Source organism: Nomia melanderi, chromosome 4 (assembly GCF_051020985.1).
Source record: "Nomia melanderi isolate GNS246 chromosome 4, iyNomMela1, whole genome shotgun sequence".
In the NCBI taxonomy this organism is placed as follows: Eukaryota; Metazoa; Arthropoda; class Insecta; order Hymenoptera; family Halictidae; genus Nomia; species Nomia melanderi.
Window position 1 is genome coordinate 21,144,708 of NC_135002.1, and position 19,068 is coordinate 21,163,775.

The 19,068-nt window shown below is 35.3% G+C and overlaps 1 protein-coding gene across 2 annotated transcripts in view; it reads right to left on the bottom strand.

The window, feature by feature from the left end:
- The window catches only part of LOC116433344 (uncharacterized), a 492,012-nt gene that overhangs the window by 13,040 nt on the left and 459,904 nt on the right, over positions 1–19,068 (bottom strand). For both annotated transcript variants that reach the window (XM_076366656.1, XM_076366655.1), the window contains exons 3-4: positions 4,601–4,721; positions 3,223–3,404 (exon numbers count right to left, since the gene is read on the bottom strand). In XM_076366656.1, the coding sequence (XP_076222771.1) occupies positions 3,223–3,404; positions 4,601–4,721 (303 nt within the window). The remainder of the gene's footprint in view (positions 1–3,222; positions 3,405–4,600; positions 4,722–19,068) is intronic.

Below are 19,068 nucleotides of genomic sequence, written 5' to 3' on the forward strand. Positions count from 1 at the left end.
TGATTTCAGGAAATTTTTATTCGTCATAATTTGGCAGTGAACATGTTAAAAGAGATAGTGAGTTTCAATACCAAAGGGCTTTTGCTTGTGTCACTCATTCTAATTGACTTTTTATACATGGCACAAATTTTACTTTGAAAGTGTTGTTCTTATAAAATGAATTATCTAATTGGATATAAGATACGTTATACCTGCGAACAAAGATGTTATGTAATGATTCTGCAGGGTTTATTTCTGGGCAATTTTAAATCGAATTAAACGTTTCCTAAATATAAAATGGTACATTTGAAACATAATTGACGTCGATACGTTTCATTCGATGATAGCTGTATCTTTTGATACACTTTTGAATTTTTGTTAACAAAACTACTTCCTAATTCTAGCAATATTATCAACGATACATTCAAATAAGAAATATCGAAAGAAATTCTTTGTAATGGCCGATGCAACCTGGCTTTCAAGAGAAACATCGATCTTTTCATATCGACGGAACGAAGAACGTTACCATAACCTTTGTTTTCAATTTAAACACGGAATGTTGCTCGAGCTAATTTGATTAGACAACAATTCTGTCGGTTAAGGATCTATCAAAACAGCGCTTACTCGGGAATCGAATAATTCCGACGGTGCATACTGTGACAGTTTTTAAACAACGCGACGTTCATCCGAATCAATATTCGCGTAGTCGCCGGACGAATTTTCCAAGCCAATAAATTTCATCAAATTCCATATTACGTTCCGTGTACCGTGTAATTTTCGCTCGATTCTGTCCATCACGCGCCGTGAAATGTTAGAGGTCAGCAGCGGCAATTCTTTCGTTCTCTCTCCCCGTTTTTTTGTATGGCCCGTTTTGTTTCCCGTTTGACTTTATTAAATGTTCTGAAAAGCTTTCATTCGGCCGAAACCAAATATTCCCGGACGGAAGTTCGTTTCATCGCGTCGCAATATTTCCCTCGCGGAAGCGGAAACGCGGAAGAGCGCGACGTTTTCCAGCGCGTATCTCCGCGTCCCATGAAAGATAGACCCGTGAAAAAAAAGAGAAGGGAAAGATACGTATATTGGCACAACGACATACGCACGTCCACACCATCGTGTGCAGGTATAGGCACGCGAGGGAGTGGAGAGTGTTTCATTCGACGAGTCGGAGGAAGATATCGTTTTGAACCTGACGGTGACGTGTTCCGCACGATATACATACACATATAGGGTAACCCATTTAAATAAACCCGCTAGAATATCTTCAAAACTATTGGTGATACAAACAAATGTGTTAGACAAAAGTTTGGTGGTTTCAAAGCACACGTCACCTCATATAAGTGATTTTTGCCTATACGAACGCACGAATGATATGCGAAGGTCAACTTCGTCTCTTTAACTGGAACTATATGCTTTTTAATGCTCTGAGCGATACAGTTCATCATTTATTTTGCAGAAGTACTAACCCGATATAGCGAAAAGTTTTTGGTTTACGCAATATCTTAATTCCAATATTGAATAATGGTATAGGTAGGACTTACTATACTCAGCTTTCTGAATGTCGGTTATATGGGAATTGTGTACTATTTTCTAATATTAAGATTAAGACATCTCGAAAACTAATGTCTTCATATGTCATAACATGTCTCTTACGCGCTCATATAGAAAGAAACTATAATACTTACATATACGAAATGAAATGCCCCTTGAAACCGCCAAATTGTTGTTTGACACATTTTTTTCTACCATCTACAGTTTCGAAGATATCCGTGCGGACCTATTTAAATAGGTCAGCCAGCATACACGTATATACACGTATATATTACACACGAGCTTGTTTACACACGCATAACAATCTGAATTCGCTAACAGTCCATGATGTTTAATTTGTTATTGACATGCCTTGTTTATACGCACTGGAAAGCCTGTGCACACTGGACAGAAAGAACATTACACACGGGAACGGAAATACAAACCAATAGCCAGTCCGCAACAATGATATTTTAAGCACTTCTCGAGAATAAAAGATGGCAAGACGGAAAATAATTAATATTGACAACCGTCAAGTACTTTGATATATGCACGACGTTCACGTGTTCCGTGTTATCATATGCTATCTCGTGATCCCACTGTCGACAAATTGATCGACGGCGGGTAAATTATTAGGTCTTCTGGAACGTTTGCGTCCTTATTTATCTCAGCACAAATGTTTTCGACGACTTAGTAATCGTAATCGATAGTCAAAGTTAGATTTTAATCGAATAAAACCCTCTATTTTCTATATTTTTATTTAAATAATGTCTTCTCTCCTAGTTAGAGGCTGCTATACCGTCTAGGATTTTATTTCGTCAACGTTCGTCGTGAAAAACCAGTGACTCTCTATCGACTTAACTAAGAAAACGGCAAGAATGTCTGATAATAAAATATTGGTAACTCTCTACAATTGAAATCTTAAGTAAACATTATTCTCTGCATATGAATGAACAATGGACTAAAAATTTTTAAAAATTCTACTATAATACAGTTTACTAAAATAGACGGTCTGTAACTTTGAAGTTAGAATTTGGACCTATGTACATACATACGTAAAAATATTTACATTTCACTTCCGAAGAGAATTTGATATTGCATTCAGACTAGTTGAGTTTATATCTTAGCATTTTATAACGCCTTCTCCCTTGAGGTAACAATCACAACTATTTTCTTCTCCCGCATATTTCCTTTAATTTCAGATTTCTTTAATTCAATAGGGATTCAATATCGTTATCACGCGTAACATATAAAATTCAGAAATAACGAAGCAGAAGAAAACGCTAATAATTCCATGAAATAATCGATACCTGCAGGTTTAAAATGAATCTGAGTATTCATCGAAACGCAAGAAATAGAAGCTAGAACCATGTGGAAAATTCGCGGTTATGAAGGTGCGGTGTAACAAAAAGACCCTGAAAAACATGAAACGAGGAAACGAAATGAGATTTTTGAAATCCGGAGACACACGAGAGTGCATCACTTCAAAGTTACATGTCATCATGGCGGGTTAATAGACACAAGAGACTAGATTTCGCTCTAATGACCAACGACATCCTTTTTTCTCCGGTATGTTTCGCCGTCGCGTTCGAGATCGAATCACTGAACACTTCCGGTGTTCCGTGGCGACCCGGCAGGGGAAGATAAGGGGCACCGAAGTACAGATAGAAACAACAGATAGATTAAGAGAGAGATTAAAATAACGTTTATACTAACCGGGATAGTAGACGGTTTTGTGGGAAACGTTGTAGTTCGCCTTCGGTATACCGAGCAAGCATTTGACAATCGCCGCTTCCGGTAAATCTTCGTCCAGCAAGGCCGTTCGTGATAAGATATCGTACAGTCCATCTTTGCGCACCGTAACGTTGGGCTTCGCTGCTTGCTTTTCCGGAAGACCCCTGCAACGGGAGGCGACGTTTGCAAAATTATCACGGGTCGCGTTAAAGAGGAAACGTCATGCGATACACGGGGCCGTTCTGCGCCGAAACAGGACATGCGATTTTCTCCCTTAACCACGGCCGAGTAATCGCGCCAGATGACAATGCTCCTTCGCTCGGATCCGTGGCAATTCATTGACGCGGGCACGCTCGAAAATTTCGCGCGCAGTACGTGCTCTTTAGCCCTTTGTGATTGGCCACTGTGACGGCATGACATTTTTCTTTAAGTACAGGCGTTACTTGGGTCGTTCATAGGGCAAAGCGACTAACATCATTTGTTTAATTAGTTCAAATTTGCCACGTAGTACACTTAATGTTTTATTGATATTCCGATAATGTAACTTTATTTACGCGCGTACTGTCGTTTTGGGGACTTAATCACATGGTAAATGAACGGCTCGTTTTATGACTGAGAAGTGTCTAATGCACCTATTACCAAAGGTTTGAATCAAATAAAAATATTATTACGATTATTATTCGTAAACGACTATATAATGAATTAACAAGTTCTCTTTTGCACATTCCTTTATATCGTTATTTTTTTATGTCTATCTTGGGACTGTAAGTGTTTGTAAATTACTAATAATAATTCGTTGCTGCCCCATCTTAGCTCAGTCGCTGTCCACCCTTTGTACTACTGGTTTTATTATTTCAGATAACAGTTTTGCGACACAGTTTCACAGGATTCGTTGTTATCACTGAGAAGTTCCGGTGCTAAAATCGGATGACTTTTGTCCACGTTTCCATAGGACCGCTTGCAATTGACATTTACTAGATACCATAGAATATATAAAGAAACTATATGAAGCAAGAATACGATAACGTTTTCGAAATGTAATAACATTGTTCTAAATAACAATTTAACAATAAGTAGTAGAACTTAACTGTATTTTCATATTGTCACGATTTGTGTGCAAGAATAAATGTATTAAGTCACGTAAATGAAATCCAGAAAATTTCTACGCTTCCTTGAAAGTATTTACCCGTACATTATCTAGTGCAGTAATTTAATGACCATTGCGTATCGCGAAAAATAGCATTTTATTTGTTAATAAATAAGCGAAACGCCACGTTTATCAAGATCTGAAAACATCAGAAAATTGGACAGTTTACTCTAGTGCATGCTCGGAGGGTGGAAAACCAGCTGGGGTACTTACTCGATGGATATATCCAGGGTGGGTTCTGGAAATAACCCTTCTGCTATGCACGTTATCACCACTCCATCCTTATCATCTATGGTTTTCTTTCTATATACAAGATCGAATTTCTCCTCGGTTGCTGGAAAAGTACAGAAAAAATTTCTATAATACAAATATTAAATCATTCTTTATTACGATGAAAGTAATTATCATAATATTTCACGCGAGAAGAAACTTCAGTTGTATAGGTGCGTACAATTTTGTTCATTATCGTTAATCTTGATAAAGTAAAAAAACTAATATTCCATTCCATTGCAATACGCAGGTTACTGCAAAAGTTTCAGGAATTCGAAATTCAATTGTCTATTTATATTATTTTCGTAAAGTTTTTTAGCTTCAAGATCAGAAAGTGCTGATATAACACAATGGAAAATTGATCAATGTTGAAGGGAAATATTTTGAAAAACAATAAATCCGTTATTGTTCAAACTTATTTGTAACTTTTCTCATACTTTCCTGAAACTTTTGCAAGAACTTACATACAGTTCCATTGAATATATATAGAAGCGAAAACGTTCCAGGCATTATCGAGCTCAATTAAATCTGTTCTTCCGTTTCGAGCGCCGGCGCTTTCTTTATTACTTTCAATTCTCCGTGTTCTATATATCTTTTCAACAGGCTTATTGGCATAAGACAAATTGACGAATAAATTCGGGCACGACCAACGCAACCGATAAAGCTTAATGCCTGACAATGATTTCCAGACTGTTCATTCGATTCGGACGTATTCGATTGCAAGGCAATCTGCGACGCAGTTTTTGTAAAAGTAACTGTGAAATTTTATTCATTGCGCACACCAATGTATCTACACGCCATAGAAAACACTCTATTTTATTGCAATTTTTGTTTGCATTCGTTTTACTTTCCAATGTTTATTGCCCATGTTTTGTTTTCGAATATGCGAAGCGTTTTACTGTCGTAGATACGCCTGTAGCCAGTTGCTAAAAATCATGAAAGAAAATAAAAATATCTTATTTCATCACGTGAACATGTAAAAGCCTGAACCTATAATAAAACTAAATCCTTGGAATCAATTGGTGATGTTTCTTACTATTTTATACTTTATGCATTGGTGAATTACCGTTTGTTCCCAGTTTTCATTGAATGTATAGAATATTCACTACTTCATAAACAAGTTAATCGTATTTTCAGACATTTCAATTTTAGACAATCTAATTTTAAGATATTTGAAACAAAGAAACCTCATCCAACTTTAAAATGAAAGAAAATCGTATTCTCTGTGACCACATTTTACATTTATTTACACAGAGAACTGAACATATTTTGCTCGTGCATTCTTGAAACTGTCTCCCTTGTTTTCCTGAGAAGCGAAAAAAATAATATTGGGTATGTCGTAAGAGAAAAAACGAGACAGAACTAAAGGCGTACACATTTGTAACTGCCGATATTTTTTGCTCTGGTTCCCTTCGAGAAAACTCTGTGACATGTACGTTCCATTAGCTCTAAATCGAATCCTTCGCCGCACTTGCTCCTTTTGTTCCGCATCTCGCGGTTACGGTCAATCCTAATTTAAATCGTATACTTTTGTTTTCTCTCTAGGAATTCCATCTTCCTGTTTATGATGAGACGTCGGATCATATTGCATGAATACGCTTGTTCAATACCCTACATTAACTTCAAAAGAAAAGAAGGTTAAAAAACTTGAACTTGAAACGAAGAGTTAAAGTTATCAGAATGTTCAATACAAATACTGAAAAACAGTACATGTATTTGCCATTTTCCAAGATGACTTTAAACATTCAAACTAAAAGAAATATTAACAAAAAATTAGAAACATAAATTCTATTTTTCTAGAAAGAGTTCTTCAGAAAGAAAGCTTTCGTGAAACATTTTTGGATAAATTGAACACTAATATTATAATCTTATTAACGATGTCAATCATTACTAATTATTACTAATTATTTTTTATTATTAACATTAATGATCGTAATATTCGTATTGAATTAATCCAAGAACATTTCACAAAAACTTTATTCTTCCATGAGGTCTCGAAAATAGTGGTCAGGCCACTAAAGGCCTAGAACTAAATACCCATGTATGAACAATTCGCAGGATAAAATAACTAACTCCATTTTGTCCATTTTGTTTTCATCAAATTTCTCCACTTTACGTGTTGTAGAGTTAATCGTTTCGGAAAATGAATGATTCATATCTGAAAACAATTTTAGAAAACGATCGACAAATCAGGCATTCAATTTCTTTCCCTGCTATTAACGGCGCCGTTAAGAAGGGACGAATTTACGAGCGTCCATCGGGTCGCAACGCGAAGCGTACACAGGGTTTTGAAAGTGAATGTTCCACGGTGGCCACACGTACGACAGTGAAAATAAAAAGGTAATAGTAATGGATACACCGCGTGCCGACCTGGCTAGAAGACGACGCTGCATTATCGCGATAATGTCGGATGTTTCTCGAGCCAGTCCTCGTGCTCTGTTTCATTGCGCGGTCGGCAACTTTTATTTTGCAGGAATGAGTGTTCAGAGGGATGAACGCGCTGGCTCGCGCGAGCTGTGATGGCGGCCGGGGAAACTAAATTGTGCACGTGTCACCGTGACAGAAAAGTTCGAATTATATCGGTCGCCCTGGCGCCGTTATGCCCGTGTCATTGAAAAAGGAAACCAGATGTCGACAAAAACCCCTGGCCCCTGCTATGATACGATCTTGGAAGTGAATTCTAACTACGGGGAAATGGCGAACGCGCGGTTTCTGCGAGACCGAACGGGAAACTAGCTTTTACCCGAAAACTGTTTAGCTTTTCTATATTCTAGTAATTCCATTTAAAAATGGAATCCAATTTTTCTGAGTTTAAATCAAATATTACAGTAGAACCTCGATTAATCAGGTTTCTATTGTTTGTAATTTCAAATACTTAGTTGGAGTCTTGGTTATTCAGCAACTAAATAGTTCCAAACCTTAGATTATGCTTTTGTTTATACATGCAATAGGCAGTATAACCGAATAGGAGCTGATTCAATATGAAAAAATAAGTTGAAAATGTAAAATAAAATGTGCTCGTATGAAGCTTTGTTTTTTAAAAAATCGACTTTGAATATTGTGAGTTTTATCTGAAAAAATCTTTACCGAATACGCGTGCACTTGACCATGTCTCGTTATTGGATCTCATTAGAAATCATTGTTTCGATTGAAGTTTATATCGATAAAGACTTCCAGCGTCACGAAAATGTTTATCTTACTATCCTACAGTAAGCCTTTTAAGTCTCGACCGATTACCCACAACCTAACATCCCATAGGGGCAAGGGGAATCGGAGCACACCCTACTTATTGTAGCGTTTCATGAATTAAAACAACAGAATGCGTTACAAAGCATTCGTAGAAACTTCATTAGAAGAGCAGAATTGTGTACTCGACAGAATGGACAACGTTTTCAATAATTTCTGTGATAATAAAGTTTATGGTTACTTTAACATTCTGTTTCATTACACATTTTCAACTCTCAAGTACAGTAAACATATTCGTGGCGTTTTACCTATATCATTTTATCAACATAAACTTCAATCGAAACAGTGATTTAAAGTGAGATCTAATAGTGAGACATAGTCAAGTGCACGCGTACCCGGCGAATATTCAAAGTTGATTTTCTAAAAAACAAAGCCTCGTATGAACACATTCTATTCTATATTCTTTATTCACAATATATTTCTATATTTTAGACTTATTTGTTTCTGATTCTATAGAATCAACTCCTCTTCGGTTGTACCACCAGTTACACGACAACCTGTATATGACCTAAGTTTGCAAGCATTCTTTAAACAATTTCTCTTCAATTATCCATTCATCTGGGTTGTTATTATCTAATTAAATTGTATAATCGAGATTCTACTATATTTTGCTGTCATTAAATAGTATACTTTAGAGTGAACTAGTACGTTAGTAACGACAAAGCATTTCTATCAAGCACAGATTTCAACCGAATCGTGGGCCAAGGAGTTCATTGCTTTCGAGAATACTTTTTTGTTACAAATTGAAAAGATGAAAAAGGGTAAATTATATTTTGACAGACTAGAGTTCACTTAATGACGTCAAAGTTGATATTAGTGATATTAGTGACGAATGAAAGGGCATGGTCCTTAAATTTCAAATATTGACAGTACAAGTTTCTCTAATTATTCAATGAAAACGGATTAAACGAAATTATTGAAATATTTAATTATTTATGATGCAGCGGTAACTCTTTTACGGTACAATTCTTTCGCCCCAAGAACGTTGTTCTAAAGGGAAACGTATACATTAAAACTTTTATGCAATCAATTTTATGCAAATGTTCAGCTGCTCTTCGGGCACCTGGCTTTTACATCCAAGAAAATCCATAAAAAACTATTAATGCAAAAGATTGAAACTAGGTTGGAAGAAAATGATGTAAAAATTATTAGCTTGCGAGTAACTGTTGCAGATGGGAATTAACAACTTTTTTCAGCCCGTGTTTTATAAGAAAAAAAATAAAAGAAAAATATATATAAAAATGATTTTGAAACTTATTCGGAGGAAAGAGGAGTTCCTTACGGCCGGCTATTATTTTCATATTACTTTAGATCGTCAAGGGAAACTTTACAGTTATTTTCAAAGGAAAGTAATATGGTGGCAGTATTTATATGGTAGTGGTAGCAGATGAGCCTGCAAATTATGCAGAAGTTACTTTCCCAAGTCAAGCCTTTCTGCAAGAACTTACAAAATTATGTACGTACTTGCGAATATACCGATATAACCACTATGATTTCGTGCAAATAAAAAATTTCTCGAGAAACAGATCAACGAGAAGTACCACAATTATTATCAGGCACAAATTATTGTGCGGTACATCTGTCATTAAATTTTCTTAACAAAGAAATACTGTAATTTTGTTCCATACAATTAATTACCACCAAATTTTCATGGCACCAAAGACATCGAAAAGTTTTATTCGTATTGTGAAAACATGTACTGAATTTGATCGCCTATAACGATAAAGAAATATTACACTTACCGATTTAATTAGTTTCGATTGCGCGCAATTTACAATTACAATTTTTAATTTTCGTATTATCAATTGATAATGGTGGAGAACCGAAGCCATCAGGGAAGAGGAAGGAACTTAAGTACAATTTTAATAGTTGAACTTCCTTCTCTATTTTAGGCATGTAAATAGAACGAATGAATTATTTTTCAGGAAAATACTTAACTCAAAATTAGATGTTAATAGGGAGAGAAGAGATTCTACTAATAAAGGCGACGTTGTTAGTTTAAAAAATATTTGAATCGGAATTTAATCAAGTTCGCCGCGAATCTGTCTCCGGGGACATATTACGAGACGACTGAGAATGCAGGAAAAGCGAGCACACCGCAATGGGGAAATGAATGAGGCCGCTTGGGTTTAATACAATATTAAATTATCGAAAACAAACACGACATTTAGTGATCCGCTTATTTTCCTGCGTAATTGTGATCTTGCCGCTTATAATACGAAAAAAATTTACTGCGAAAAAAGGAAGATGAATCGCGAACAACCGTACACTAATGACAAATGCATATTTTCTCGAAAAAGGTTAAAACTTTTATTTCGTGTCCTGTGATTTGTTTTATTTATCACGTTCAAGTTTTAATTTTTTCATTGTTTTCTATATTCTAGAATTACTCGCGCAGAAACGAATCAAAATACAGGGAAAAATATTTTTTTTCCAGGTTTAACTTGCTAATAGAATCATGACAACTGTTAACAATTACACGGCAGTCAATGATATTGTGACTAATTATGACATTTGTATTTAATAAATAATTGTGAACAATAATTAAAACTATTAATATTATAACGCGCATGTATCGGTAACTGAAAGCTCAAAAAGTATGTTAACTCTTTACAGTCGAATATCGTCGTAATGGTGACTTGGAAATTTTATATGAAAAATCAAAAACTGTATAATTCAATTTTTCTTATGGAGAGAGTTTTTAGGAGTTTTATTACTTTTCAGTTTTTTCTTTCCCAATTAGAGTTTAATTATTCTATTCCGGTTTAATTATTTTGTAAAAAATTTTGTTTTCACGCCACAAGTAAAACGCTTGGCACCAAACACGATACTTTCATTTTGAGGTGCAGCAAGAGTCAATAACTAGTTATTAACACCGAAAGACACGTTTCCCGCGAGGTTTCAAATATTTACCGTTGAAGTTGGAGTCGGAGCGGCATGTCTTCCAGGCAGATTAATTTGACGGTAAACAGGCGAGTCGCGAGGGAAAAATTTGGATCCCCGCGCGATGACCGGAGCGGGCTAATTTAAAATTCCAACACGAAAATGTTACGCCGTTTGATTACGGTATTGATTATCTACCAGTGAAGGTTATCTGCTCTACAGGTTATCTGCTTTCTACAACTAACTCTGTTCGAGTCTCTTTGAAAGTCGCCGGCGATCGTTTTATCTCAAAAATCGTGATATTAACAGCTGGATCTCGGCGAAAGGACGTTTCCTCGTTCAAGCAACAAGTGAAGCAGTTGTGCATCAATGTATTGCACGATCAATGTCTTCAAATTGCTCGAACATATTTAATCGTTGTTTTGTAGGGAATTAATTAATTTCCATACAAATGAAATATTAAATAATTCAACTATTACTACTGAGCAAACTACAGATTAGAAATACACTAGTACTAAAACTAGGAAATAATTGACTTTCTATTGTAATTTCAATATTTCTAGATTTAGAACCACAATCACCTTTTCACATAAAATGAAATCATTAAATTCTGAAATTCACTGCTGGAGATGCTTCTCACGAGTTAATCGTTCGAACTATAGAAAGCAACAATTGCCGTTGGCTATCGCCGCGTGGGAAAGAAAAGAAATCTGCTCCATGGCCTTTTAAGCGAAATCTTTTCAAGGAAGTCTTAAGTTTCGCCTTAATAAAGCGCTGGGGAATATAATGCGATGTTTACGCGTTCAGTATAATGTCGAAGCATGACGAGGCCTGTTCGCGAGTTGGTATAGCGTCGCGTCGCAGCGTCGAGTGTAACTGGAGAAGAAACGCGCGGAAGAAGGACGTTAGGTGAGAGATAATAATTTCATGAAATTAGGGATCTCGGCCATCCCGCTCTTGCGGATGTTTTAAGTCCATCTCGAGGAGAACTTTTCATAACCGTGGAACGGTTTCTTATCCGCATCGGTGAATGGCCTGTTCCAGCTTTCATGTTGGCGCGGGGGGTCTCGACGATGAAACGCAAAATTGCTTACGGCTTGTATCGTCCTAACGATACAACTGGAAAACGTCTTGTTCGAGCCGCCATTAGATCGAGGGGAAGCACTTTAATGTTCGAAAGTTTGGGGCTTAAAAGTTGAATGCCCGTTTTCCCGCCACTTTTTGCGCGATGAGAAAGAAAAGCTTGCTGGGGAATAATTATGATAGCTTGCGGAACGTTATGAATCTTTGCGGAGCAGCTTGACGTTAAGAATAATGTCAATGAAGAAAAACGAAACTTAAAATTTGTAGTTCTTCAACGGAATTTCTCAAATTCATGTAAAACTAATTGGACACTAACCCATTTAATTGTTGCAGTTCTTAAACCGTTATTCTTATTTTATAGATGCCGTTATCCTTCTTCAAGATATTTTCATTGGTTAAATAACACGTATGTTAATTGTAAGTATGTTTTACGATTATTACGGTATAAATGTACGTAGTTGCACATTAAATGAAATTAAGCTAAAAATGAGAATGCAAGCGTATTTGGTTTATAGTGGGTATTTTAATGGAAATGGTACTTTAAAGTACTCTCAGGACATTAAATAGAGTTACGTATCGTTAATTTACTTTTGTACAATACCTTACATGGAATTAAATGCATCTGGTTTATATGAAATAATACAGCTAGGTAAGGAGATCAAAAGTAGTCTTAAAACAAATTGGACTCGCGATAGACAATTTGATAGTTTATCAGGAGAAAACATTATGTGCGAGGTTTCAACCCTTAATCTTGATTGGAAGAGTAGTGACAGGAAAATAAAGATTAGTTCTTTTCTTTTCTTTAGTCAAACTGTGTAAATATTTTTATGAAAATATGTTCTACACTGTACTTATCGGGGCACGTTTCAGAGATTTATTTCCTATCCTTTGGTCAAAAATTCTTGTTATGAAACATTGAAAAAACTAGCGGATCTTTTATGTACGTGAGTATTTATTTAAGAATTATAAAGAATAATAAAGAATAAGAAATATTATTTTCCATTGGATTTTAATAAGGACGTAATCAAAAATATTTCATTAAATGTTATAGTCTGAAGTAATATCAACAGGAAGAAAGTAGGCGAATCTGCGAATAACTCAGTCACGTCTTTGGCAAGCAAGTTTGTTGAAGCGTGAAGTTTTGTAATAAAATACTTAGGAAAGGTTATTAAAACAGACATCAAAGAAATCTTCAAAGCTGTTTACCTCCCGAAATAGTTAATAACTTAGTCCGAGAACCTGCATCAAGTCGCTTGCGCTAATTAAGGTGCGAGATTTAAAGAGTACAGCATCATAGTTGCATGTACATACATCCTTTCATAAATAATATAGTGTGGTGGTGGTTTACTATTAGATGATATTGAAAATGTGGATCTTCAGTAAAAAGAGAATTAGGAAAACAATATATATTTAATAAGATAAAGAAAACAATACGGACAACACGTAAAAATACAACACACGACTCTCGCACCAAAAATGTTCTTCTCCGCTGTCGCTCACCAAAATGTTCCCATGCACGCATTTCCACTCGCTTTTAACACACACCCTCATTCGCTCTGTCTTTCTCACCCTTGCACCCTTCTCACTCGCATCTTTCGTCCATAGTCCAAATTCACGCAGTCACGTACACGCTTTTCTCACGGTTCAGTCGTTCAGTTTCAGACACTGTTCCTCGCATTCTTTCAGCCACTCGAGATTGTCTAAACGCAGTCATACTATTTCCCAAACATCCCGGCGCCGGTCCGTCGCAATACGACCTGGTCGCCCTTACGCACGCACAACAAACCATTCATCATACAATAAATATTCTAGATACTACAATAATAACAAACATATGACACCATCAAATAAATTATTCTGACATTCTTGCATATTCGGGAGAGAATAAACTATTTTAAACATAATTCGTTTAATTGAAATAACATAATTTAGGAAGCGAAATGTACATATTAGGAAGACCGGAATGAAATCCAGTATTTTCAGTTTGAACAGAAAGATTTATTATTTCATAGAAATTTTTAAACATTAATCTAAAATATAATTCCCTACTTTATCTGGTGCACTTTCCCCTTTATTGGTCCATTCTTCAAATTCACTTTTTGGATTAATATTTATCAAGTTTATATGAGATAATAAAGCTTTTTGTCCAGAATGGATTTCCTTCCAGAATACAATCAGAAGAATATTTGTAAGTATTCGTTCAATCTTCCGCAGTCTCTTGCCATCGATACATAAATAATTTCATGCGGAAACATTTAATTATATCAATTTTCAGTCCTATTCAATTACAATGATCAATTACTTCACGCGTAACGCAAGTCTTTTCTAATTAGGCCAGGAAACTGTGCACATTTCGATGTTAATTAGAACTGTTATAAATTATCGCGCCTTTAGCGCGGACTAAAATCCAAACGCTGGTGAGGGACGGCGGTGAATAGCTGGTTGTTCCGATTCGATCAGGGCCAGCGCCGTTGTTTCGTGTCGTGTTGCAGTTCCCAAGAATTACTTCACGCAACATCGCGCGGGACGTCACGTCAAACCTCGCGGAACGTGTAAAAATGCAACATGACTTGACAAATATCGCCCACTTATCACGCGTCATAAAGCACGCGACATATATACGCGTTCACAATTTTACGCGGTGTGTGCAATCGGGACTAAACTGAATCCTGCGAGAACGCACTCGCTCCATGCTGACTGAACACTTTACGTTCATTCTTCATCAACCCTTCGCGAACGAAAATTGTTGAAAGCATCGAAAACATTTTCCATAGAAAATTAAATCGTATTATATCATCTGATAAGTAATATTGTTTTTTTATACTGACTTTTGGTGTACAAAATCAATACTTGCGTTTGCTTTAATCGTCTACATATTGATCATCGTTTTGTATGAACTTTTGCCATTTCTCGATTAATATCATTCTCGAAATGACATTAAAACATATCTTAAGAAGTAAGATAAGAAAATACATTGCTTATGGGATGATTTAATCTTTTGAACTTTGAAATACTAGAAAAGAAACAGACTATATACCGGTACTTTGTTGTTGAAAGAATTGCTTGTAAAGGTACAACTATTAATTTAAAGTATAAAACTAGATTTTGCTATATTGGCGACATCCGTTCGCAAAGGGTTGATGTTCATAATGCGATAAGCTTGTATCGCGATGCTTACATTTCATGCAAAGTTTTCTACCAGCAAAAAGAAATGTTTTGCCGCTTTTCATATTCAATTTGCGCGATAAATTATGTTGTTTAAAACAATGAATTAACACCTATGGGAAAGTAGCAATATAAAACTAAATAGCTTTTAGTTTGTTTGGTTACTAACAATCCACTCTTATGCACGCACTCAGGTACAACACAGAATTTTCCGGTTTTATTAAATGGAATCTCGTAATTCTTTATTGTTGTGTTTGAAGCGATTTCGTGAAGTTCGTTTGTCCTTTCGATTTTTCTCAACACGGACAGTTGCATCAGCGCAGGGTCCGATATATCCTTCGTATCTCAATCAGAAGCAGAATCTACACGATCGAATTATAGGAGAAATAATGGCATTGCCTTCTCGTCTACAGATCAGGATGGAGAATCGTAAATCAATCTTTTATCGTTCTGAGCTATCTCGGATTCCAGATTCGTGTATGGCCGGTGCGCGCCGGATAGAAAACTCCAACTCGCAGTTCGGCAGTTCTCGGATGCTCGAGATTAAAAACGCGTCGCGTTGTCTGAAGAGAAGATATTCGCATTTAAATGGAGGACAGAAATTTATTTCATTCTAACTTCGGAAGAATTTTCAGAGAGGAGATATAAGAACATGCAGACAGAGTGAATTACGATTTGAAAATGTATTCGCGAGCTCCCAGCAGATTTGACAATAATTGCATACTTTTGATTAACGCTAGAACAATTAGTAATCTATGATTGATCATGTTGATTTATTGTGATATATTCAGAATCTAAGCTTTTTAACTGCATGTTCACTCGAAACGAGAAGATTCATGAAAACTCGAGACGAATGACATTAATGTAATTATAAATACATACAGTAATACACTTTAATCTTGTATGATTTATGTTAGTATGAACATTATGATTTGATGGAATATATAAATTATTTTTTGAGGGAACGTAGAAACGAAGAACTACTGAGAAATTCAATTAATCCTCAGTCTTATCGTGTAGTACTTGTGTAACGTAAATAGGAAAAGTCGGCAGTACAAAACATGTACATGTAAAGCTCTTTCTAGTGCGCCGTCTCTCATTTCTGAATGCAATACGCAATTTCGTTAAAACTACTGAAAACAACGGACATGTGTTCCTTTCTTCGTGAATAATCTGTTTTTTTCGAAACGTTCTTCGTGACCACGTACATGGTACAGTACATGTATGAAAATGAAAAATATTATAGTTCCATTCAGTAGAAATGTTTTCTAATATGATTTGTGTATATGACACTCATTTTGCATTGTGCAATAAGGTATCATGTGATTGCCAGAATACAATCAACATCCTGATGCTTGCAATTTCTGAATGTTTTATTTGATACATTTGTACTCATTTACTTCTCTTTCCGTCACATTTCCTATTATTATAGATATATAATACACTCTGTATATAATACTATTGCTAGTAGCAATAATAATAAACATCGTTATACTAGGGATTTTTTACTTATTTTCATGATTCCATACGAATGAAACTACACCGCCAGGAATTACTATAGGTGTAATAAAAAAATCACTATACCAATTGTAAGGGTTAAACTTGAAGGACGAGTTAAGTCGCCTTTTGTAGTTAAAAGGTTAAGATACGAGTGCACGGTGGAAAATAAATTGGCACGTGCATAATATACTAATTCCTTTATTTTGATTGAAGTCAACATGAACTCCAATGAACACGGATTAATAGAATCTACAAGGTAAAATAAGATACTTGTAATCTGTTATTTTATCGGGTTTGGTTATTTTAGTGTTAAACTGCATCGATCATTCGGATGACAATTGTTCCCGTAATTTGTAAACGTGCTACCGCCGACGGTACGTGTTTAACATTCGAATATAAATTACTAATTAATTAACTGGAGGTCGATGTGTGCTTCTTGCCAGTTAAACGAGCTATTAATTTATTTGATTGCACTATTGTGACGATTATACTTCTGTACAGATCGTTCAAGGTACAGAATATATTTGAGAAGTGTGTTTCGATTTCTTTTTGAAATTATGTTCGGTCAATACTCGAAATCGAACAACTTACTTAATATCTTAGCGATCAGCGGTATATATTTGAGTTGTCCAACACTTTATATCTTGCACAAAGAAAATTCAAATACTTTCATGTGTATTTTTCCATGAAATGTGTATAGCGTAACGCAACGAAAGTTGACGAAAGATTTTTCTTGAATTTTATTATCATTTCATAAAGACATTATTTTCATTTCTATAGTTTATTTTTTAACTATAATCGATACAACTACATACTTTGTCGTTAATAATTTATTGGAAAAAGAGCAACTTTTACACTTATTCTATGTCTACGTTTTACAGCCCGGGTTAACGATTAATAATAGAAAAGTAATATTTAATTTATATTAACAAAACAAATAAATAACACCTAGATTACTCAAATTCAACTATAATCTGGTATTTTATTCTACTAATTTATTCCAGAATATGGTGAATCCTCGATTACCCAATTTAATTGAGAGATTGACACTGCTAATGATTGGTAACTGAAGAAAAAATTTTTTAAAGAATATTTGCAAAATTCCATATAATATATTCTGAGATATAATCTAAGAAACTAAATTATTGAATTGGTGGATAACCAAGATTTTGAACGATGTAGGTCGCAAGGAATAATGACTCAGTTAACTCTTTTGCTACTACCGGTTACTATAGTCATCCGCCACAAAACGACACCCGCACAAAACGGGTGACTATAGTCACCGGCCACGATAATAAAACCAAAAGTTAAGACAATGTAAATAATAACAAAAATACGTTCAGGGAAAAATTATAAATACATTGTTATGAACACAAATCATTTCATTTCTAAAAGCGGTGTCACAACGGCGTTTTTAAGACAAAAGGACCTCGAATACTGAAGACTGTGTTCTTCATGTTCCCACTTTTGGCACGGCGCTTCGTTCTACACGAGGGACTTCGCGGCGAGGCCCGCCATAGCGAAAGGGTTAATCGAAGTTCTGTGTATTTGAAAAGCACTAGAATCTTACTTTATAAATGATATGATTACGATATGAAAGATTGTAATATAATTATAGCTATTGGTATAAAATCAAATATTAAGCTTATCCCGACATTGGATCGCAAAGGATTAAACTATCTTTTTATCGGGGACTACTGTCAATTCCAAAATCATTCCAAGACTTACTTCTCCTCCGAGCGACAGTGGACAAAAAAACTAAATTACGTTGTACCTCGCTGACAATATTCTCTTCGCCGAGGGAACGTGATCGGCTAGCCCGATCCCTCGTTGAAACATTTCGAACCGCTCCTCAAGGAACAATCGATCCTTCAGGAGTACGAGGGGCGAAACTACCCTCTGACTCGACACTATCGACAGCCACGATTTTCTATCATTTCAAAAAAATATTCGCGATTCCTAGATTAAGTTAATAATCTTTGGTTAGAATATCATTAACAGTTCCGAAATCCTCATGGATATTGTAAATATTTAACACAGCGGTGAGATCGATTCAGAAGGCGCAGAAAATTAGAGCTTGGAAAGCCGAAAAATCTATAATATGAATTTAGCCAACGAATAATTATTGCTATTTCAAGTATTAGCTGAAATGTCATTTACTGATTAATATTAATAATTTTGAACATTACTGATTAATAATTATTAATTACTTAATACAATTAAATTTATTACTCAAGCGATCGTTAGTAGAGTGACCTAACGGTTAGTACTTTTTCTAGTAATACTTCATCTATAAAATGACAGAATATTGACTATACGTAGAAGAACTACTGATAATACTTTTCATATAATAAAATAGAAAATTCCATTATAACAATTATAAATAAATGAAATGAAATGAAAATTTTTTACATCTCCGCATATTGTATCCTTTCAACTCTTTAAAGTTAACAATTTGGTTATATTTTGTGACCGATAAATGTCGTCCAATATTTTACAAATATTTCAGGTCGTAAATCGATTGATACTATATA